This window comes from Pteropus medius, unplaced genomic scaffold (assembly GCF_902729225.1).
Source record: "Pteropus medius unplaced genomic scaffold, Ma_sr-lr_union100, whole genome shotgun sequence".
NCBI lineage: Eukaryota > Metazoa > Chordata > Mammalia > Chiroptera > Pteropodidae > Pteropus > Pteropus medius.
Window position 1 is genome coordinate 22,402,506 of NW_024346667.1, and position 25,160 is coordinate 22,427,665.

The window sequence follows — 25,160 nt, forward strand, 5'->3', positions numbered from 1 at the left end:
ATGGGTCAGGCACATGGTCAGCACTCTATAAACACTAGACTGTTAGTTCCTTCCTCTTAGCCTTCAACAGATCCCAATCAGAACTACTTTTCTTATTTTACTCTTCTCTGCAAATTGGTGCCTCTTCCTGAATTTAATCTCTCCAAAAAAGTATTAGCCTCAGCCATACGAATTGCAAGCCTCGGTCATCTTGATTTTTTTTTCCCTTTTATACACCATCCTATATCTAATCCTGTAAAATTCTTTTTGAATATTTCACAAGTTCTTTCCCTCAGTCCCTTACTAACTACCCACCTGTATACAATTATAACCTCGTATCCAGTTTCCCTAGTTCCATTCTTTTCTTTTGCCAGTATGACTTGCATGTATCTGCTATCAAATTAAGTGGTCATTCTTCTGTTCATGAACCTCTGTAGGCTCCTCATTAGATTCAGAATGAATTTGTCTCCTTAATCTGGCATGTCTTCCACTGTGATAGAGTCAACCTTTCCTAGCACATCTTCCTCCCTGTATGATTGCCCCTCAGTATCAGAGGGAGATTGGCTCCAGGATATCAAAGTTACAGATGCTCAAGCCATAACCCAGACACTTTTCTCAGCCCAAAAGGCCCTTTCCTCCAGCCTCCTTGGCCACCCTTAAATACCAGTTGACACGTTCCATCCTATGAGATGTTTCTTTACTTTCCTCCTTCTTCATTAGAATGAGTCACATCTAAACTTCTATTGTATTTTGTATTTCATCTATTTTTGAAGCTTTCAGGATCTGTTTTGTATTATTCATACAACACTCTTTATCCTTGAACTATGAGATCCTGAAGGACAGGTTCTGCTAATTTCTTTGTACACCATCTCGCCCACCATCACCGTTAGACTTTGCTACACAGAGCTTAACACATAGTAGATGCCTGATCAGTGCTTATTTAATTCACTTGTCAGTGTAAACACATACACACGAGTTTTACTAATAGTAAGATGTGTAGGTTGCAAATCTAGCAAAATTGGAAAGGTTGAAAATGTAGAGAAACATTCTCAGGTATAACATTAATTTTTTTTTTTTTTTTTGAGTTTGCCATGCTATTGACAGCATTCATAGATGCTTTTTGTCAAGTTATGTTAAATCTGTAGCCCAGAAGACTTTGTGACCTATTTGGTTTTACGGTCACATACATGAGATAAATCTCCTTACTTTGTCCTAACTTATTGCCACCACACCCATTCTTGATCTAACTGAATTATGGGATTCTTCTTTCTGATTTATTTTGTGACAAGCCTTAGTGACACAGGCTCAAAACCACTGATTTCTTAGTCTCGATTTCTTTCTCATGTTCAGCACCCCCGTCTCCCATCCTAATTGTGGTTAAGGCGCTCTACTAACATGTTTTGAAATTTAACCATGTGCCAAAAAGTACACTGATAATTTTGTATGAGTTATTATTCCTCATCTCAGCTCTGCAAAGTGGGTATATCCACATTTTTTAGATAAAAGTTGAGGCTCAGAGAGGTTAACTGATTTGTTAGAGGGTCATACAGTTGTTTGAAAAAACAATCAATAAGGACTTTTATCTGTATCCTTCAAGTATTCTACCATATCATCCTGTACTGTTATTTAAAAAACACAGTTTTATACAAAGTAATAGGTTTTCATTGTAACTTTAAGAAGCAAGTGCAAGTGCAATGTCTAATATTAAGTTTTGCAAATTAACATACATATATATGCACACACATATTTAACTAATTAAGATATAAACATAGAATTAGGTTTTTTACATTTCATTTTACTGAGTGTTGAGTACTTTGAGGACCTTGAAGGAAATGTAACATGTGATTTCTATCTTCTATTGAATTGGAAAATCTTTAGAGAAAAAAGATTACATGGACTTGTGGCAAATAGTCAGGATGGTGTGATGACCATTGTCAGTGTTGTGGGAATTCAGAAAGAGGACGATTGGTGAGAACTGACCTGAGGAGAAGTTCTCTTCTCACATCAGCACTTCAGTTCTTTGGTTTGAATAAGAGATGAACACATAGTATATTCATGTGATTAAGGAACACAAGCAGGAGCAGGTCATTGTGGAAGACTGGGGATGGAGGCGAGCTCGGAGCAGGGACTGGGCAGGGATAGACGTCCATGGGGGGAATTACGCTGAGATGCAGAGAGCAGTGAAAATCAAAAGGAAAGTTACATTTCCTATGGAAAGGATTATGGAACCATTCAAGTTTTAAAAGCAAGTTAGAAACTGAACTAAGGAAGCTAACTAGGAAATATTTAATTTTTATATGAAAGACAGCATACCATGCACTATTCCACGGTTAGCTTCCCTACACTATTTCAGCCTCATATGTACTTTGAAAACTTATGATATCATTTTAGCTTTTGAACTGTGCGAGTATATTAAAAAATGTCAAAAGTATATCAAACTTGTTAGTTTTCTTAATTTATTATTTTAACATATCTTAGCATATTTGCATGGTTCAAAAGTCAAGCGGAAGTGAAGCATTTGTTATAAAGATGCCAGACATAAATAGAAAGTACATTATGAGAGAGATGTTAAAAAGGAAAAAAGTCATTAGGCTTACGCATGTGTTTTATCACTTAAAATATATCTTTCCATACCAGAGCATAGAGGGCACCCTCATTACTTTTTACTAGTGCTCAGTATTTCATTGTGTGACATTAAAGTTCACTTCACCAGAGTGTGGGTGTACCTGTGTTACAAGGCCTGGAATAGAATTGGTAAGGTCAGCAGTGGACACACCTGTGGCTTCAGTGCATGGCCCCAGAATCTCCTCTGTGGGGTCTGCACAGTTCTGCACTCACACCAGCAGTGCCTGTCTCCTATCGTTGTCCAACTAAGAATGTTGTTAAACTTTGGGGAGTTTTTTCAATATGATAGATGAGAAATATTATTCCAAGGTAGTTTTTATTTGTATTCTTTTACCGTGTGATTCCAGGGATAAGCAGGAATAAGAAGAAAGATGGAGCTGTTGACTGAAAAAAGAAAATAAGGAGAAAGATCTGATTTGGAGGGAAAGCTCAGGATCTTAGCTTTTAACCTGTTGCAACTGAGGACAATGAGAAATGTCAAAGAGAAAAGTAGTCTTGGAGAAATGGCAGGACCACAGAAGAGGCCGTTGAGGAGTGACCATCATACCACTAGGGCTTGATTTAAGCTGTGTTTTTGGTTGTTGCTGTTGTTTTTTAATTCAGGCAACTTGATATGAAACAGGGTTATGGTAAGCATTACTAAAATTTATTTTCTTTACAGTGCTTTCATATTTTTGTTCATCAAAAGTGAAATACCAAATAACATGTGTTCTGTGGACACCACACCATTAATGACAGAGCATGTGAGTATGAGAGACAACTTGATTTGAAATATAAAATTAAGATAAAAGGAAAATGCATAGATTTGAGAAATTGGTATCTTTTATATTTTTTCCAGTCAGGGCTATCTAAAATATCTTAGCATATTTATTATGGCTTTGTCTATATAGCAATCAATCATTACTTCCAATGGAAATCTTCCCAGCAAACACAGAAGTCTGTTTATTTTGATTAACAGCTCCCTACTACAAGATGTATATACAAACCCATATTTTGGGATGATTTTAGAATTTCTACAATAGGAGAACCCTAAATATTGTAGAGAAATATGAAAGTTTCTTTAGAGAGGAGGAGGAAAGAGGTTTTAAAGTAGGTCCAGAGAGACAGGGGGAAATAGATCAGAGGACGCCGATGAAAGGGTAAGTCAAGTCCTACGAAAGTAGGAATTGAACTTGATTTTTTTTCTATTTATCTTTTCTGCCATAATCCTGTTCTATTCAAAGGTAAAAACAGGAAATATGTAAGGAGTGACCATTTTGACTGTGATGAACCCAAATTAGTCTGGCATAGCAAATCTAGATTAAAGAGGGACAACCTTTAGAGGAAATCTGACACAGGAGAAGTGCGGTGGCTACATATACAAAAATGATTTCATGGCAAACCCCCATTTCTAGTCTTTCCAATTTCAAGTATCTCTTCTACCTGTCGTGGGCCCAGTGTTATCCAGCTGCCCTCTGAACCCAGCATCCCACGGCCCCACTGAGGTATTGCTTCTCTGAAAAGTGCCGCCTCTACTCCTTACTTCAAAATTAATCTTTTCTTCTTATTTCCCTCTTCTCCTATCAAAAGTCTTATCAGCTAAGGTGACTGAAACCTCAGTTAAACTGACAATAAAGTTAAACAATAATTAGCTTAGGCATAAGAGAAAAGATATTTATTAACCCATAAGCATTTCTAATCAGGAAAATGATCCCATGAGAATGAAGGAGTTGGGGTTAAGAGAAGGTGTCTGGTGTTCCTTGCCTACTATAGGGATCCAGGTACGTCCTAACTAACCACCCTACAAAGGAGCCAAAAAAATAAAATAGCATAAATGCAACTTGGTAAAAGATGCATAGTAGGCTGCATTTTTCTAGGTAAAATGGAAGGATACAAGTAAACCAAGATAAAAGATATATAAACAGCATTATTGGTTAGTATCAACCATATAGCCTGAGCTCCTCAGTTACTTCCAAAGGAAAACTTGACATTGCACATAACAAAGAATTCAAATCTAGTTTTTTACCTTGTACAAAAGCAGTAGGAAAATAACATCAAGAAACCAGTTAAGAGGCAAAGATGATTACATACAATAGTAGAAATATTTTTAATCTGCTCATAATATTTCTTGACTTAGAATATTAGCCTAATCTTGCAACATGGTTGGAAATATTTTATCAACTAATTTAGTAAAAAAAAAATTCTGAGTAAAAATATGCCTATTGATCTGCCATTTTTGTTTTGATTTGTGCTAATGTTTTTAATAGGTGATCAACAAAACTCAAGATCCCTGTCCTGGTTATTTCTGGGTGGATAAACTTTCTACAGTGCAGTCTCGCATAGTGTAAGAAGAGGTTCTGCTGTTATGTTTCATTTTGGGTTAAAGCAAATGTTACCGAAGAGAAGTCATATTTATATGAGTCCAAGAAGAAAATGGTAACACGAGCTTTGACTTTCTTAGCTCCATGATGGATATACTTTTTTGCACAATGCTGAATTTTTAGGTACAGAGGTTTTTTGTCTCCATGCTTCAAGAAATTCCAAACCACTGCAGTATCTCTAGCCAATAAGTAGCTGACAAAAGCAATCTCATTTGGCAGGACTTTTGTACCTATAATAAAAGAGGTAGGACAGACCACAGAGTATAATGACCAGCATGCTCTCAGTAATCACAATTGAATTAGGCAATACACTTCTCTAGTACTGCACTGCCCAGAATGCCCACCTTCCTCTGGAAATCTCTCCACTCGTGTGCTAGATGATTTTATCATCCCAAGATATTCATTTTCAAATATTGTAGAATATTTTGTTTCCATGTAGGTCCTTTCCCCAGCCCCTCAACCCACTATGACTTTGTAAAGACTAGGAAATTTAGGCTCGATAGCAGCCCCTGTATATTAGAGTTTTGGAGGCTGGCAAAGAAATATGAAAATATGTAATAGTATGTAGCTTGCATTTTACAATGGATGGCTGTTTTGTACTTTATATGGTGACACTTTCTTTTGCCTCAGATATAGAAAGCATTTCCCCTGCGAGTATATACTGTTCTCACACTAGGAAACAGACAGTGCCTGCCACATAATAAATACTCAATAAACATTTGAATAAACTGACTGAACAAAAGAATGAACCAACAAACAGGATAAGCTTTGGAAGAAATAAATACGTTGCTATGTTCCTCAGAATAAAAGAGATTCTCAAACAAAATATTTTTTTCCACAAAGCATCTCCTTTGTTGAGGGAATATTTATTAATAAAACATTTTTGGCTCTTTCCTGGTTAGCCAGATCTAGCTGTCAGCCCGGTGTGTGTTTAGGACACTCCTTTGGGACTGCCAAGTGCAGGCCTTACCATGACGTTGGATTTTCAGTTTCTACCATTTTATGTTCCTTAAAGCACTATTAAAATAGACTTTAAGAATTTGTTTTTTAGTTTGCAAAGGAACGGTTTTTGCCTAAAACTCATTCCTGTTTCATGCCATTGTCTTTTTGTGTTAAGTTAAAGGCACTGTTCCAAAATACTCATCACCTCCCCACAAAACCATTGGAAACACTTGCTTCATGCTGATATGGCCCAAGTCTGAGGAGTCAACATGACCCCAGTACTTAAAATGAAACATTTCCCTCTTACAAAAGGCAATGTTTTACCTTAAATATCCAGGTTATTTTATTAAATCAGCACTTCCTCTTGACCATTCCACCCACAGTCAATGAAGACATAGGCAAGTCTGTGGATCTCAGCAGTTGTTTTAAACAAATGTGTTTAGTCCTTTGTCTTGCCCTGCGCTAGATATTATAGAGTATTCTGAAAAAGAAGCATAGTGCATAGCACCAGTCCACAAATATTTCATAATTTAATTAGAGAGACAGGTTTATTTATGGAAGCTATATAATATGATAGCAATACTTTCATCTGTGTAATGACAATTTATAATAAAAATCTGTTATAACTTCTGTAAATCATGTATCTTCAGAACTAGGCAGTGGAGGACCTAAGCTGCTCTCTTAGTCCTGATGCCACTTTGACACTGCAGGGTATTTCTTTGACTTCTGCCAGTCACAGAGCTTGAGATAGATGGGCGGTTTCTGCAAAATGCTTGTGATTTACATTTTGAAGTATGCCTTAGTTATGAGTCCATTTGTATGTTTGTCAGAACTATGGCTTAGGGCCAAGACTAATAGTGATATATTTGCTTTTTAAGGGGCTGCAGTCTCGCAGTAATATCTGGAATACTCTTTGGCTCCACATTTGTGCCAATCATTTATATCAAGGACCACGGCAAAAGAAATGATAGTATATATGCAGGGGCAAGCCAGTATGGTGAGACTAAAAAGTCATTTTACTTTATAAATAAACTCAATATCTGTTTTTTACTTAAGTATATAAAAAGAATGTGATCATCATACATATTGATACATCGATTTGACCTTTTTCATTACAAGTGGTGAATTAGAAAGGCATGGAAAACTAAAAGTAATAAAAGACCATTTGAGTATTTTCATGTGATCTTTAACATATAAATATAATCAGCTTTAGTCAGGATTCATTTCAGCTACTTGGATCTTAACACATGGTTTCTAGCTTGGAGATTATTTTCCAGTTAGATGATATCCGGGAAAATATGTATTCTCTAAAAAAAAAAAGGCTAAAGTGTAATACATAGTACTTTAAAATCAAGTAAAGGGCAAAGTATAGACTTCCTAAAGGTCAAAGTATATTCTATTTAGTCAGAGGATATTATTTTTCAAGCAGAGTGGTGCATTGAAAGGCCTAACATGATGCTTTCTAATTACCTCAGTTTCTAGTGATAAAATTAATCTCTCAGGTGTAAACTCAACACTATGTGCAATAGCCTTGTGTAGGCTCAAAAGGAAATGGAAAAGCGTCTACTCCAGAGGTCTTACAATTGTGTTGAAACATGGCTTACATCATGAAATGATAAAAGAATGAGATCATGGATAATAAAGTTCTAAATTAGATGGTACAGAAAATTAAGGTGATCTATGTCCACATAAGGGAAAAGTTTGGAGCGCAAAAGTCATGAGAGAATGATTGATGAAAAAAACTGGGATTTTAACTCAGCTGTAAATAAGTAAATAGGCTTTGAGTAATTATTGTAGTTTCTTCCTTTTTATATTCAGCTCTATGAGCAGTACAAAAACCTTTTATTAACTTCTCTTTTTTAAAAATTTTATACAAATACTTTTCATGTTTTTAGTCTTTTAATTTTTAAAGGATAAAAACTAATAAAAATAGAATGACACAGAATAAAAGAAAGAAAAACAAGAGTAAAATAAAATAAAACTAGGAATGAGTGTAAAAACTGTGCCACATTTGTACATGGGCTAGAAATGACCCATAAATTTGACTGCAAGATTTCTTATAGCCACAGGGAAATCAGACCAGTCCCACAATTTAGCAAACACAAGATAAAAACAACTAATAGATCAGGAGTATAGTTATTGTTGGTACTGGCACATAATAAACAATGTACTAAACAGTCTCTTTGCATAAACAGTACAATCAGTTCTCAGGGACCTTTGTTATGATAACTCAGATGAAGCCTGATGGGAATACACTTTATTCCAATTTATTCAAAAATAATTCCAAGAGGGCATAATTTTTTATTTCATCTATTTAACAGACACATAAGCAGCACATGCTCTGTGGTAGGCACTGTACTAAGCACATTAAATAATAACAGTTGACCCTCATAGCGATGTCACAGGTTGAATACCATAATTATTGTTGTTTCATAATTGAAAAAATTAAGACAAAGAGAGATTAGGTAATTTGCCCAAGTGTCCATGTTGGCAGGTAGTGGATTGAGGATTCCTACCCAGGTAGTCTGTGCTTTTAATCACTATGTTATGCTGACTTTCGTCGTGGTCTATAAAATGGGTGTGGTGTTCTTATACAATCCAGAAGTAAGACTTAAGAATAATAGACAAACTCTTTGACCTTTAAGCTTTCTTCCTTAAATATGGCCATTCATCTGTCAAAATTTTAGTTTAGAGAAACACAGAGTCCAGTGAGGCCTTCCCAGCCAGAACCTGTGGTACATCCGTCTACGTGGCCAAAGTACCATCTGCGTGAATAGTCAGTGGAGTTGGGGTTTCTCAGACAGTGGGCCACCAGCATGTTATTAACTCCCTCATGTCATTAGGTTTATAGTTAACAACTGATGTAACCCTCTTTGAGAAAACTTCCTAAATATCCTTCTGTATAGCTGTCATCTGTAACAGAGATACTGGTGTCCATATTGATCAATAGACTATAAAATTAGCAGTCCCCAAACTTTTTCACACCCTTTCCCACTCTAGTCTACTTGGAGACTTGCTACAATTGCTGTAGTTGTTATTGAAATTATGTCTGAATAAGTATTCTTAAAAGGGAGAAATTAACTTTATAGTCATATGTCTCTTGTTTCTTAGTTAGCTTTCTAAGATAATCATGAAAACCAGCCTTTTAGATTTGATTATAGTAACTAATATACTAGTTAATATTTCTAGGAATTAAATATGTTAATTAAAATTCTATATAAACAGCATGTAGAAAACTAGGCAGATAAAATATAATTAATGGTTCCTTTTAAGGTTAATTTTGGTGAGTTTGTTTTATTTTCAAACTCTAAATATATTTGAAATTACTAAAATGATACACTTGAGAGTTTTATAATCTGTATTTTCAGATTTAGATTATGTTTTTGCATACTCCAGTGGCATCTTTCTTACAAGTACAGTCTATTTTCTGGCCTACTGTATAACCATGAAAAATAATCCCAAGCTATATCCTGAAGCAGTCTTGCCAGGTAAGAATATTTACCACAGAAAATCTGCTTACTTTGTAAAAGTTCATTTCTCTATACTCATTTAAAATAAGTAATGTAATTATCTTCTAGAAACCAAGCCGTTCTCTCTATGTGTGTGTATGTGTCTATGCACGTGTGTCTGTGTGTTATTTATTCCCTTAGTTTCTTTGGCCCAGTTCATGACCAAATACAAAGGTTTTAAAAACCATGAAACTGGATATGACATGCCAATCATTATTACAGAAATTAAAACTTGAACAATAAATCTAAGATCATTTCCTGTGCCAAAACATCCTGTGTATTAACGATCAGACTTCCTTATTTTTTCTTCACTATCTAAAGATTCATATTAAAAGTCAGAGTCCTGTAACTTAAAAAAATAAAAAAGTTTAAAAAATATATAATTTCTCACTTATTTAGGAATTTGCTGTAATTCGATTTGGAATATAGGTCCACAAGTAAAAATTTTTATAGAACAAAATAAAGCATATGTCAGAGATTCATTTTGAGTGCCTGATTCATTTAAGCCAAAGTGTGCCACTGTACTACTGCACCATTATAGAAAATGGTAGAATATTTATTAAGGCTTAGCCAAATTTTTCTGAAAATTTTCCCATGGTATTTTCATTCAAATTTCAGGGTTTTTTTTTTACCTTAGCTATAAGCAACATTTTGAATTTCATCTATTTTCAGGCTCATGGTTTAGAGTAAATGGTGTTTGCAGAGCGCATTCAGATCCAGTATCTTCCCTAGGCCTCTCTCCACGCCTTCATCTTTACTTCAGTTCCTACTCTAAGTACTTAATGTCAATAGAGTGAAAGGATTGATAATCATACCCACTGCAGTCAAGAGCAGAGAAATCATTTGATTTCCAAAATGATCATAAAACAGCTCAAAAATCCATGTCAGCCAACCGTGTTGAGAGGAATGCATTGATATGTGTACTTTAACATTCCTGCAATATCTAGAATGTGAATTTTTCGGGAGAAGAACATGGCTTTTAAATGTGCAATGTTGGTGTGTGTTTCAGGATTCCTGTCAGGCGTACTTTGGGCAATAGCTTCCTGTTCTTGGTTCATAGCTAATCACACTCTCAGTGCTGTGGTCAGTTTTCCGATAATCACTGCTGTGAGTAGCTGAATTATTTATCCAAATTTTTGTTTTTCAAATGAAATCTAACTTTTCTGAAGCATTCTTAGTGAATCACTAAAGTCTTTCATGGAGTTTGATTTTTTAGGAAGACAATTAGTATAATAGATTCTGATAGCCTCTAATCTCATGTCCTGAATCGCTAAGGGAATATTGCTAACTTCATTTTAGCAGGTTTGTTAATCTTTGATATCCTTGCAGTTTTTCTCTGGTCATTTTACCTAATGGAATTTTCAATACATTATAATCTGCTATTTATAACAATACTTATCTCTATATAACAGTTTATAAATAAAAAAAGTTTTTGTATATATTATCACACTTGAATCTCATGACAACCTTGTAAGATAGAAAGTACTTCATACTCCCCTTCATATGGCACTTCAGTATTTTAAAGGAAGGTTTTTAGAAAGTGCTAAATAAAAAGTATTGTCTCTAGATAATGCCATTTATTACATGATACAATTTACTTTATCTGATATTTTTTAGGTGCAGCTATGCAGCACATAAATAACAGAAAAACAAAAATATTCCCTTTAACATGGGCAGATGAAGTTTGAGAGGACTGTCCCCATTTTGAAAATGAGAAAATTGAGGCAATAGCCAAGAGTATTGTCTGAAGTAACCAAGCTAGTGAAAATCTCAAGGCTTCTAAGAACAGTTTCCAATATACGGTGCTATTTTTTGCCATCAGTATAGAATCCAGTCTAGAGCTGTTTCAGGTTATCATGGTACTAGGACTGAGATATACACAGGAATTAATTATTTTAATATTGTTTTAATGTTGAGGTCTTACGTCTACTCTAGATATTTTAGGTTGCTGAACAGTTGTTCACCTGCATCCCCTGCTTCTTAAATCTAATCATAAATATAATTTGCCTAAAACATTTTAGCAGCATACCCATGCAAATCTACAAAACTGATTTTTAAAAAATTGATTGTCTAAAACATATTGTATAAAAGTCTGAAACACAATTATAAATTCTGGGTTTCAAACAGTATATTTTTGACAGTTCTACTGTGTTCATAAAATAGCTTTAAATTACAATTAAATTCAAATAATAATTTAAAATTTAAAACCCACATTTTGACATTTTTAATCTCTGCTGAGGGAAAATGTTATTAAAATCAAACAAATTATAAGGGATTTTTTCAGGTTTAAGTTCTCATCTTTGGAATGTCAAAGGACCCAAATTATTTCCATAAAGGAGTTTGTTTCTCATCATTTCAGGGATATTTAAAGCAAGAAGTATCTATGTAACACAGGAAAATATAATAGGAAATGGGGTGTAAAACCTACCAGCTAAACGCTTAAAAGTAATTTGCAGTAAAAGTATATACTATGATATGCTCATCAACTAGGGATACAAATGTTATATGCTTCAACAAATTGGGGTTTTCCAAAAAGAGTTTGAAGTAATTTTATATAAAGTGCATAGATACAATTGAGTCACACAGGAAAAATCGAAATAAAAAACCAAAACTATAATAAAAATGAGAAAGGAAGCAAATAGCACAAAGGGTAATTATGTGATTAAACATTAAGTTTTTCTTTCACTTTCAAAAGAGGTTAATACAGTGAGGTAGCTAATTATTTTTAACTGATAGCATTTTATCTGAAAAGACCACTATTTCCTAGCATTTAAATTTTTAACAGAATTATCATGTGAGGCCTTTTACAAGGGACATTGAACAACAATAAACAATATTCTTTACAAAAATTTTATAGTAGACAGATGTTTTTTCTAACTGCTGCCTTCTTGTATTAAATTGTGATAAAGACTCCAGGCAAAACATTAAAGCCTAATTCAGTGGAAATAAATTGCTGAGGTAGGTGGGGTGTGGGCAGAGGGTCAGTGGGAGTGGTCACTGCAGCTTTTGGAACCTTGCCTGTCAAAAGGATATTCTTGAACCAAAGTGATATAAGCAAAGGCTTCCCACCCACCAGATATAGCTTCCTTTGCTGCTTGAGGATTGACTGCTATCTGAGAAGGACAGGTTATGTCTGAGAGATGGTGAAATAGGTCTTTATTGCCACTAGGCTCTTGCTTGGTTTCGCTTTTATTTTACTTAAGACAACCTCATCCAGATGCAGAAAAGATTCAGTCCCTACCCTCGAAGATTTTACATTCCTTTTTATTTTATCTTGGTAGAGCTAGATTTTTTTTTTCTAACTTTTTCTAATGGAAAATTTCAGATATACCCATTGCCCAGCTTCAAAAATTATGAATATGTTCAATCTTATTTGATCAAAAAAGTACATTCTTCTTCCCAGGTACATATATTTCCATTGTTATGTATCCATTGGTTACTAGACTGTGAGTTCCGTGAAGGCAGCATCTATATTGTTTATTGGCAAATAACATTCAAATAAAAAGCAAAGAAAGAAATAAAGGAAGGCAGGCAAGCAGGCAGGCAGGAAGGAAGGAAGGAAGAAAGAGAAAAGAAAAACAAACCCCACCTAGCACAAGAAAAAGCTTATCCCTTCTTTTCCAAGTATTCCTTGTAAGTCTAAAATCTGGATCACCTTATCCAGAAGGTTCGGCTGTTCTAGATAGCTCAAGCTCACCTTGTTTTCAAAGGTTGATTTACAAACATGTCATTTGTATGAATTTACAAAAGAAAAATATCCCAATTGTCATAACAGTGTATCTCTTGTCTAAGATGTCCTTCCAACTTGGCCTTCCCTTGCCTGAATAAAGAGTCTGTACACAATTTGACTTACGTTTACATTACTTTTGGCAAAGCACCCATTCCTATAACCACATTACTTCTTTCAATAACCTTTAGGCACTATCTAAACTAATATTTAAAAAACAATCAGCCAAAAGGTCTCAAAATTGAGTGATACCTTTGGTATTTTCTTCTACTATGTACTCAAAAATGAAATGAATTTCCAAATTAAAAACAATAAAATTCTTGAGCAATTGGCATGATAACTTTAATATGATATCCCCTATTCTATTGTTTTCTCCCGTCCTGTCCAAAGTCAGTATGGATTTGCCTAATAGACCCAGATGCTTCTTGTTTGGTTTGGATTTTAAGGCTTAGGACCTTACGTCACTGATAAAAGATAGTTCCTTTGACCTATTTTTCTGGCTCTTTTGATGTGGACTTTTCCAGATGCTGATAAACAGAGAGTAATGTATTTTTATTGCTTTTCTTATATGCCAGGAGTGGAGTCAAACTTTGTTGACCCACTCATGTAGACAGTTGGAGTAGTGGAGGGAGGAAAAACATGTTGGATTGTTTATTTGAAACTCTTCCAGAGTTTGTGCAGGGCTTGCAAAGGAATCATAAAAATGCTGATACAATGCACCTTCTCCACAAAAACCATGATTAATCCAAACTCCCATTTCTTCCCTTCTCAGCGAAAAAAAAATTAATAAACTTTAATAGCTTAAAGTTTTCAAATTGCAGAATCATCTTTTTTCCCTATCTCTTATCTTCTCATTTCCTTTAATCTTATATTATTTCATCCCTGTCTTTGTCTCCTGCTTATGAACCCACTGTTTATTTTTCCTTACATGGTTTTTCTCTCTTCCCATAACACCATCTTTCATACTCATTAGAGTTTAATGTAAAACATAGTTGATTACTGGGCAGCAGTTGTATCTTTTTTTTTTTTTTTTTTAAACCGCTTCCATATGCACATTATTTGTTAGTCCAAAATTTCTTCAGTTTTGAGATTATCTCATGACAGAGAAAGTTATAAATTTGTTCATACACTTTTTTCCTATTAATCCCATTTCTAGTACCATAAGAAAACTAGTTCACTAAAAAAAATAAACTATTTGCTTGTTGAAATATTTTATTACAAATAGATCATATTAAAGAAAAGCATTCTATGGCACAAAATACTATAGCCTCATCAAAATTATAAAAATGAAAACCATACATAAAGAAAAAAAAGTCTTCATTTTTTACCTAATGTTACTTTACTTTTGTGTTGAGGTTGAGATTATGAATAATTTTTCCAGACAATATTATTATATTGCTTTTACAATATAAAGCTATTGGGTTAGAGTATCAAGTCAGCTCTCCAACTTACTATATTTACATAGAGTATAGCCACAGAAAAATAAACAATTTAATTAAAGTTCTTATTTTTTTAAGGGTCCAGGATTTGTAGCTGCAATGTGGAGTGTCTTCATATTTAAGGAAATACAGGTATGTACAGGAAAAGGCAGAGTTGGAAAACAGGTACAGATTCATGTAAGAAGGGTACTTAATGCTAAGTGTTATCTTCTAAAAATGGCATGTGACTCCTAAACCCAGGGCAGAAAACACATGAATAGATTTGACAGGTCAGATGTCCAAAATGTTATCATCCTTAACTAGAAAAGAAAATACTAAAGACATATTAACAATTATGAAACATGTTTGTCTCCACCCCAGCTCCCAGTGGAAAAATGTTTTAGTTGACTTTACATTTCCTTAAGCGATTTAGTTAAATAATACAATAAAATATGATAGAGGGAAATTTTATTTTGTGTAAAATATGATAGACTAACAAGATAAAACTTTTTTTTTTATCTCAAAGGTTAAAATATCCCTAAGGCAAATGGAATTTGGGAATAGATTTTTCTGTTGTTTTTCCTGCCTCCCAAAGGCCTTTGTAGCAAACGAGCAACTTTATAGGAAAATAGTATGGTAACAGGTGACTACTACCTCTTCCCTTTCAAGTGTAATTGATGGCAGTTTAAAATTTCATTCATCAAATAGTTCTAGGGTATGTGTGTGTGTGTCTGTGCATGCACATGTGTGTCTGTTTTCATTAAAATTCGTTTTAGAATTTTTTCCATTTACCTTTATTTGTAGAAAAAGTCTTCAGTTGAGGAGTATATGTGAATAGTGTTTTGTAATAGTTTGTATGTACTAAGAACAAAACAATCCAGAGATACTGTCAAGGCATCATCGACATTTTCTGTCTTAATGTGCAGCTGTTAATAGTAAATAATTCTTAGTTTTGCGAAGAGCTGATGTTGCCAGTCTCTGGAACCATAAAGTGTACTGTGTCCCTGGCGAATCCTTAAAATAATTATTCAATTTTAGACTTAAAAAATCATTTTTTTCGTTCATTCTAAATGAAATGTTTTGATTTAGAAAGCCATAATTTGATAATATGAGTAAGAGTCTCAGATGAAATAAATTTGTTTAGAAGATATTTGGACCATGATCTTAAATTTTTTTTAATATACAAGACAACTCAAAACATTTATAGACTCATAAGTTACTTTTATGCACATGTTACTCATTTATTTTAGTTAGGGTTGCTTTCCACAAAAAAATAATTTTATGCCCAGAAAACATTGTGAATCTTTTTGCAAATGTTTCATCTGCCTCACAAAGGATAAAGATTTCTATTTGAATAGTGTTGAATAGTGTTCAGTATATCATGCCGAAGCCTTAGAAAATCACAAGTAAGTGACCAGAGCTTATTTGCAATTACTGGTATAAAGAAGCACAAATAAGAATAGATTTATTATAAAGCATTTGAAAATTATTCTGCTCATTACTACAGTAATAATGATATTGAATTTAAAATCCTCTTTCCTAGATACAAGAACTCCCTTGAGAGAATCTCTAACCATTGAGCCTAGTGCTAATACCTCAGAGTCCTCTAAAAAAGATACTAAAAGACAAAGGAATTATTTAAAGACACTTTTAAAAAGGCAGCTCAGACCAGAGGAGGAACTTCTAAGAATGATAAGCCATGATCAAGTAGGGCTTACTTTAGAAATGTACTGATAGTTTAAAAAGTGTAAATTTGTGTAGTTTATTATATTAAAGAAATAGAGATAAACTATGTGATGATTATAGTCAAAAGGCATTTACTATAATTAAAAATCAGCTTTTAATTAAGAATATAACCTCTTAGTAAAGCTACTAATAGGAAGAAGCTTTAGTTGATACAAGATGTCTATCAAACAACAATACCAAATATATAATAAAAGATGAAACATACAAGTTCTCTATCAATTATACCTCAGTAAAACTGAAAAAAAAAAGTTTTTTATAAGTTGGAAGTCAAAAATTTCTCCATCACTGTCATCATTCAGTATTTTCTGAAGATCTTAGCCAGTGTGGTAAGATTGAATTAAGAAATAAGAGGATACATATAGGAAAAGAAATGAGAAGGTTGTCATTTGCATATAACATTATCTTTTAAAAATTTTAAGAAAATCAGTTGAACATCTTGAGATCCAAAAGATCATTTAGTAAGGTGCTGAAATACAGGATAAATATAAAATTAAGACCTTTCCAATATGCCACCAATTACCAATTAAATAGAAGAAAATGAGTGCTATGACTACCTACAAAGATTATAAAAATATAAGAAAATAATTAACAAGGAATACGGTAGATTTATGAAATCTTTTACTTTACTATAAAAGTTTATGAAAGGACATTAAATCAGAACAAATTAAAAGACTCAGCATATTCCTGATGGAAAAACTCACTATTGTTACTAGGCAGTTCTCTCCAATTATATTCAGTGTGATCCCTATAAGATCTCAATGGAATTCTATCTGGAATTTTGAGAGTGGGTGCTAAAGTTTGGACAGGTATGTATGTAAAAAATAAAGAGAGGGAGGGCTAAGCTGAAAGCAAAGAGTGAGTTTTGCTGACCTTTCTAGAGTTAAAAAAAAACCTTACAAATCTACCTACAAACAAAACTAAATGATGGCCAGTGATACTTATTCAATGCAGATGCCTAAGTGCCTTTTGACAACTGAGTTAAAAGAAAATTTTAAATACTATACATGCCAGCTAGTTTAAGAAATAATTGTCAAGAAAACACTGAATCCAAAATCCTATCAGCGTTTCTAAAAATTCTTTTTCTTAGAAACAACATAAAACCCTAAAGGAAAACAAAAGCAAAACATTTATCTTTATGACTTTTAGGTCCTATCAGTTTTGTCTTAAAGCAGTCCTTGAAGATACATTTTTAAAAGTCTACACCCCACTGCGTAAGGACTTAAGCTGAGATCCAGGCACTTTTTGTGTGAAAGAATTTAGTGATTTTATTTCGTTTTAATGCCATCAGTGCTCTAGTTGGATGCTTTTCACTTCTGACACTCTTTTATATCTGGTATCTGTTCCTCTTGGGGAAATTTGTTTCATAATTTATATTTAGCTATTTTAAGCTAGATATCCACTATATTTTTAGCAGCACACTTTGGTCAGTATGTCTACATTGATACCAGTGCAGGGGATTATTACCACGACAATTTCTAGGTCAGCAGCTATCCTCAGATAAAAAATGAGATAATTTTTCTCTCAGCTGTTTCAAAAATTGAAGCTAAAACATTTTTTGCTTTGGGGAGAATATTAGCTTTAACATTCACCTTTGACAAAGGAAAACTATTGGCACTGCCCAAATATAATCAGTTTTTTTCTCTAGGCGATTAGGCAGTTTAGGCAGATTCTTAACCTTGAAGGGGAAAAACGTTTTATTCCCTGAGAACATTATTCTTCTGTTTACATAGACAATAAAATACAGAGCTTAGCAAGTATTCATATAATTAGATTGTAAAATGCTGACAACTGAGGCCTCATATGTTGTTTTTTTCTTACTTAAGTAATCACATCAATTGTCATTTAAAGTATATATAGAAATCACCTGAGTGTATTCATTCTTTGAATGAGTATTTATTGAGTGCCACTACGCACAGATACTGATAGCTAGGTCAAGGTTACTATCTTTAAAACTAAGAAAAAGATGTCAGAGAACCTTGAAGCCTCAATGCAGGATTTGAGTGTGTATATATGTATGTGTGTCTGCATGTGTGTTCACGCATGCATGTTGCTCTGCTTGACAAGGCTTAATGGTGCCATCTTTCACTTGTAGAACCTGTATTAGAGTGGCTTCTGGTAATACTGATGCTCATAGTAAATCAGACAAAACACCTGGCCCCAACCCAATTTACAGAGACCTCTCTCTGGTCATCAGACAGAAGCAAAGTAACCCAAATCTTTATTAAGTCAAACAAAGGCAATATGCATTCTATTATTTTGGCCATGTGTTAATTGGCATTAATCTTAATAAGAACTAATAATAGCATTATATGATTTGACTGTCAGGAGAGCTCATCACATAATCTAAAATTACAGAGGTGCTAATCCTGTTTTACTTTGTGATGTTCCAACCTTCCATTACAGTATTGAGATTTATATTTTAAAAGTGATCTACATAACATGGCAAACATTTAGAGGGAAACAGCCAGGGCAGTTTATTAAAAGAAAAAATATATGGTCAAAGGAGCTAAAATATTGACCAGGAAAAAAGATGCTTCAGGGGTATAAGACAGTTACTTTTTAATGTTTGAGCATTTATCTCGTGGGAGAGATGAGAATTGATCTATCAGTACCCCTAGAGAGAGATCATGCAGGAAATAAAATATTTCTACCTAACGCAGGAAGATATTTCTTTGTTAATCTAAAGATTGACTGGCTTCATTGGAAAGCGGTCCTCAGTGTTCCCCGTCTTTGTGACCAGTGCACCCATACGTAACTGGGCAGGCCAAACTTAGTCTCTCTGTCTTTCTTTGCCCTTTAGGTTGATCTCTAACTCTGTCTTCATCTGCACTTCATCATCTCTCCCCAGGAGGACTGTAGTCGCCTTACTGATCTCCTTGTATCCATTCTGGCCCCCTCTAATCTGTTCACCATCTGCAATAAAGTGTGGGCTTTACAAAATGCAAGTTCTATCTTTTCACCACATCCTGCTACCTGTTCCTTTAGTGTCTTTCCATCGCTTGGAAAAATAAAACCCTGAAATAGAATATGCTCTATTAAATCCCTGTATGCTCGGGCCCATAGCCCTTCAACCTCATCTTGCTCCATTTAACTCCCATTGCTCTAGTCATACAAGACCCTTTCAGCCCCTGGCAAGTATTGTGCTTTTCTTTACAACAGGGTTTTACACATAAAATTCCTTCTACCTGGAATTTCTACCTGATGCCCTCTTTCCCTGCCCAATTCATTGATACTTATGGTTGGAAGCTCAACTTCCCACCCTCCAAACCACCTTGTTAAGATGCTTTGGTAACACACTCAGAAACAACTACGATTGCTTGCTTATTAACACTCCTCTCACTTTGCAACATTCTTTTCTGTATTTATTTTATTTTCTTTCTCTAATATTATACAATTAGCTGAATAAGGACGCATTTTGCTCCCCATTTTAATTCCAGCTGATATCTAGTGGGAGCCCAAATGTATTTACTGAATAGGTAAATTAGTAAGGCTCTTGTGGGTTCTTAATCATCTCTTGTGGATGATTACTTGGAAGAATAGCAAAAAAAGTACATAGCTGGCCAAAGGAGATGGTTAGTTAGCTACTTAGTAATTCTTAAAATCTGTGCTTTTTGCATATTTGAGTCAGATTTTTTAAATTACAGTTCTTCTTTTTTTTTTTATTATTTAGGGTCTACAAAACTACCTGTTAATGATATTTGCATTTTTCATCATCTTGTCTGGAGCGTTATGCAGTGCTTTTTCTAAAATCTAACAATCACACAGCCAGCAGGTGGCATCAGTGGATAAGAAAATGCCTCCACTGGACACTAGACAGATTGTGCAGAGAACAGAGTTCATTTCCACACAGCAAATGGATCTCAGCGCATCTTGGAGTGGGTAAATGAATTTTTTTCACAAATGTGAGAATGAAATAAAATTGAGTTTCAAATATGAATGCGAAAAATTCTTCTATGATTGAACAATTTATGAAGGTAGGACTTTACTGGGTGACTAAAATGTCTGCATTCTTACAGTATTACATCTGGGGGAGCTCTTTTTACCACAATATGTACTTAATGTTGCATAATCTAGAAAATACTGTGGCGTTTACATACAAAGAATTTCGTGCATGTCAAATTTTCAACATGTTACACTCATTAATGAAGAGGCAGAGAAAGGTAGGAGGGGTGGTGGGAGAAGAGTTACCTTATAATGGAAGTAGATTCCAAATATATCTGGACTCTTTGCTGGGAAAAGTAAATGTCAGTGTTGGTAACTGAATGTTAAAAAGGCCATTTTATCATTTTTAGCCCAAACTTGTTTTTTACTTCAAATTAATACTGCCCGATTCTATGTCATTTATCTATCTTAGCTCAAAATGCTTTTGATTATCTCCAGATAAAATCCATCTTCAGAGAACAAAAATTTCCCATCGAGAGTATGTGTATAATAAATATGCGTACATATTAGAAGTACATATAAATACACGCATATGTGTATGTACTGTTGTGTCCAGAATAACCAGACCCAACTTGAGTGCTCTTAACCAGGAGACAGTTTATTAGCCGGCGGCTGTCCTTGCAAAGGAGCAGCCACGAAATGCCAAGATACAAGGTTTTTAAGCCCCAAATCCCATTCCTCATTCTGTCTTAAACACAAAGGTCCATCTTTCTCCTATTCACTACCTGTCAACCCACTGGCCAGGTGTGCAAGCAGGAAGTACAGAAGCAGAAAGCTTGTGTCAGAATGTTATGTTCCTATGGGTGACCGCCTATGTTCCCATGGGCGATGGCCAAATAGTAATTTTCAGCTTATATACAATTGATTATTTTTCATGCCACGCAAGCAAGCAGGGTTACACAGGCTAAAATTGGCAGTTAGCATATGAGCTCATTGTTACAAGTTTCATGATTAACAGAGTGTGGTTAGGGGTTCCAGAAACTAGGCCTATGTTATGGACTTCCTTTGTCCAGTTTCAGGTTTTAATTATTCTTTAACCCTTTCACATTTCAGCAGGCCATTACATTCCCCACTGGTTTTCTTTAGAATGACTCAATCTTCGAGTCAGAAGTCGGGATTTCTGGCCAATGGGTCGGGGCTGACGCTCCTAAAATTAAAATCTTTGCCCCAGTTATATTGGATTGGATTAAACTCTTAACCCATTTGATCAAGCATGGCCCAAAGGTCAGTAATAACAGCAGAATTATCAATGGTCCTGCTATAGCTGACAATAACGTGGTTAATCAAGAGTTTTTATTAAACCAAGATTCATACCAGTTGCTTCCTTGTTTTAACTTCTCATTTCTGTCTTTTACTCTTTGTCTAATTAATGCTAAACTATCCCTAATAATTCCAGAATGATTAACATAAAAGCAGCAAGTTTCTCCTAGTGCTACACACAAACCTCCTTGCTTAAGAAATAAGAGGTCTAAACCTCTTCTATTCTGCAGTACTACTTCAGCTAAAGAATTAAGAGATGTTTCAAGATGATTAATTGATTTCTCTAGAGTGCTTAAATCGTCATTAATCTGCTTTGTGAGCCAGGCTATACCTTGGTTCCTTGTAACCAAAGCAGCAGTCCCAATTGCAGCTGATCCTGCCACTCCTAGGCCAACCAGGAGCGGCACAAGCAGTGGAACTGCTCGCTTACGCCGAGGATAGTTATATCCTCCCCACAAATCTATTGCTTGTCTTCCTTCTTGTCCGCTCATCATATACACCTGAGGTATAACATGAACCAGCACACAAAATCCAGTATTATTTTTCCAATAGTTAAGATTAATACAGGGAGTTAAACCAGTATTACAAGCAAACCAAGTGCCACTAGTGGCCGCTAAATAAGTAGAAGAGGTGCTATTTACTAAAATAGATGATTTACAATTTTCCTTATACCTAGATTTATCAACTCTATAAGTGTTAGTATTCACACAAGTTCCCTTTCCTTGTAAATCTCCCAACGTTACAGATGGGTTTTTGGTTCCCCAAGGGCAAATAGTAACATTCGGAGATGTTACATTCCTAATAGCAGTTTGATCCGTGCCAAGGTTAGCAATGACACCAAGTCCTACATAATAAGGTGGGGCAGGGTTCAGACAAAACCAACAATCCTTTGTAGCATTTGAGTTACTGTCATTAGCAAACTTATAAACATTATTCGGCATGGTCAAGACAGATTCAGGAGTATCCCTGGGGGGTCTATAAGGCTGTCTAGGTCTATGTCTTTTGTTGGCATTATTAGTGCTCCTAGTAATTGCTGACTGTGTAGGAGTTAAGGCGTTTAACCCTCCGTCATTAGGCCTAACAGGACCTAGAACTAACGGTGGCATCCTGACAGGCTTTTTCTGTATTGTTATTAACACTCCAGGATCAGTTCCAAAAACATACAACCTTAATCCCCAGGTTTTTCCAATCACCCAAGATGGATTTTCCCAATTTTTGACAGTAAAAATGACAGGATTGCATTTCCCTGCTGTGGCACAGGAAGACTGACTAGGTCGTGTAAGAGTCAGAAAGGGGTCTGTGTTCTCCCAAGGGGCTATGGTCTCACAACCTCAATGGCCACAATAATATTGGTTTAGCTTATGGCAAGTGCTTTGGCCTTCTCTGGGACACATATATAACTGTACTTGTTGAATACCTCTTTCTTTGTCCTCCCTGCCACTACCATACCAGGGGCCAGATAAAAAATTAGCTTCACTTATAAAATTAAATTCCTTTCCTAATATATCACACAAATCCACATGAAATGTACGCTGGTACATAGTCTGGTTTACTAATATGGGGATGCCTGTTTCTGATTTAATTAATTCCCATTTAGCCTGTTGAGGTTGATGAGGGTTCCCTTTTACATTATTGATAACAATTAACCCAATTATAATTATTCCCACGAGAGTCTTATCTTGAGTGGATCCTCTGTGGGTGTTGCCTTCCATTTCTCTGTCTCCGGGGGAGGTTGAGCTGTCTTAAGGCGGGTATGATGAATCCAATGTCTTTTTCCTGCAACTTTGACAGCCGTTGGTGTGGTCAGGATTACTGGAAATGGACCATCCCACCGGGGCTCTAGGCTAGCAGGCTGGATCTTCTTTATCCACACCCAATCACCTGGATGATGTGGGTGAGGCTGTGATGTCCCCGGAGTCGGTCTAGCAGCTTTAATTAAGCCCTTGACTTGATTTTGGGTTTGTTGCAAGGCCTGTAGAGACTTAAGGAGACTTGTATTATTACTCATTGTAACCTTTTCAATTCCAATTTTAGGGAGTAAAGAGGGAGGTCTCCCAAACACTATTTCATAAGGGGAAATTCCCATAATATATGGAGTACACCGGGCCCGTAACAAAGCAAAAGGCAGAAGGCTCACCCAATTCTCCCCAGTTTCCAGCTTAAATTTAGTTAAAGTTTCCTAAGTGTTCTATTCATCCTTTCTACTTGTCCTGAACTCTGAGGTTTGTAAATACAATGTAATTTCCAATTGATCCCTAATACCTTAGCTAACATTTGACTTGTTTGGGCAATGAATGCCGGGCCATTGTCGGACCCCAATGATAAGGGCAAGCCAAATCGAGGCACTATTTCTGTAATTAATTTCTTAGCTACTACTTGTGCAGTTTCCTTTTTTTGTGGGGAAGGCCTCAGTCCATCCAGAATAGGTGTCAATGAATACCAGAAGATATTTAAATCCAAAAGTGCCAGGAGCAACTTCTGTAAAGTCCACTTCCCAATGCTCTCCAGGAGCTTGTCCTCTTAATCGAGTGCCGATATTTTCCTTTGGGATGGGGCGAGAGTTGACCTGTGCACATATTGGGCATCGTGCACTCACATCCCGAGCCTTTGAGGTTAGTCCAGGAATATAATAGTCTCTTTTAGCAGTTCAATTAACTTAGTTCCTCCAAGATGGGTAGCATTATGCATCTGGCTAATTAAGGTGTTACCGAGCGCAGCAGGGAGGACCGGCCTTCCATCTGGAATCCAAAGCCACCCATGTTCAAACTTCCCGTGCAGTTGCTTCCCCAACTCTATATCTTGGGGGCTATAGTCTAGAGCCTGTGCCAAGGGGGGCACAAGAAGGGGACCAATTATGGCGTTAGTCCCCACTGGTTTTCTGGCTACTTCCTTTGTTGTTTTATCTGCCAAGCGGTTTCCTTTTTCTACCGCTCCTTCCCCTTTTTGATGGCTAGGGCAATGGATAATAGCCACTTTCTTAGGTAGCCAGATAGCCTCCAAAAGAGCCAAAATCTGCTCCTTGTTCTTAATTTTTTTTTTTTCCCCTGATGTCAATAGTCTTCTTTCCTTGTACAGGGCTCCATGTACATGTGCCGTTGCAAAGGCATATCTACTGTCAGTATAGATGTTTACAGTTTTATCCTTTCCCCACCGTAAAGCTTGTGTTAGAGCTATAAGTTCAGCCCTCTGTGCCGATGTCCCATGGCTTAGGGTCTGTGCCCATATCACATCCCTGACTGTTACTACGGCTGCCCCGGCATACCTTACTCCGTCGGATACAAAACTGCTTCCATTGGTAAATAATACCGCATCCGGATTAGGCCACGGCTCATCCTTCAAGTCTGGCCGTAGTCCAGTTACCTGTTCAAGGTGCTGAACACAGTGATGCAATGGAGCCTGCGGGTCATCATCCGGGAGCAGTGTGGCAGGGTTCAGGGCTGCAGTTTTCAAAAACTGGGTCTGTGGGGGGTTAAGCAACAGTACCTGGTACTGAGTAATCCGGGCATTGGAAATCCATCTTTCAGGAGGGCTGCGCAGCATGGCTTCAACTGTATGTGGAGCCACAATTTCAATATTTTGGCCCAAGGTCAATTTTAAAGCGTCTTTGGTCAATATAGCAGTAGCAGCTAGTGCTCTCAGGCAACTAGGCCTT

General features: G+C 35.7%; 1 protein-coding gene across 2 annotated transcripts in view; it reads left to right on the top strand.

Moving 5' to 3' along the window:
* The window catches only part of TMEM144 (transmembrane protein 144), a 29,017-nt gene extending 8,235 nt beyond the window's left edge, over nt 1-20,782 (top strand). Inside the window, exons 5-11 of one of the 2 annotated variants that reach the window (XM_039876352.1) lie at nt 3,266-3,347; nt 4,851-4,927; nt 6,785-6,903; nt 9,275-9,394; nt 10,425-10,522; nt 14,660-14,713; nt 19,977-20,180. In XM_039876352.1, coding sequence (XP_039732286.1) covers nt 3,266-3,347; nt 4,851-4,927; nt 6,785-6,903; nt 9,275-9,394; nt 10,425-10,522; nt 14,660-14,713; nt 19,977-20,060 — 634 coding nt within the window. In that variant the 3' untranslated portion in view covers nt 20,061-20,180. Of the gene's footprint in view, nt 1-3,265; nt 3,348-4,850; nt 4,928-6,784; nt 6,904-9,274; nt 9,395-10,424; nt 10,523-14,659; nt 14,714-19,976 lie in introns of both variants that reach the window. The other variant, XR_005655727.1, reaches the window with a different exon arrangement.
* The last annotated feature ends 4,378 nt before the right edge of the window (nt 20,783-25,160 follow it).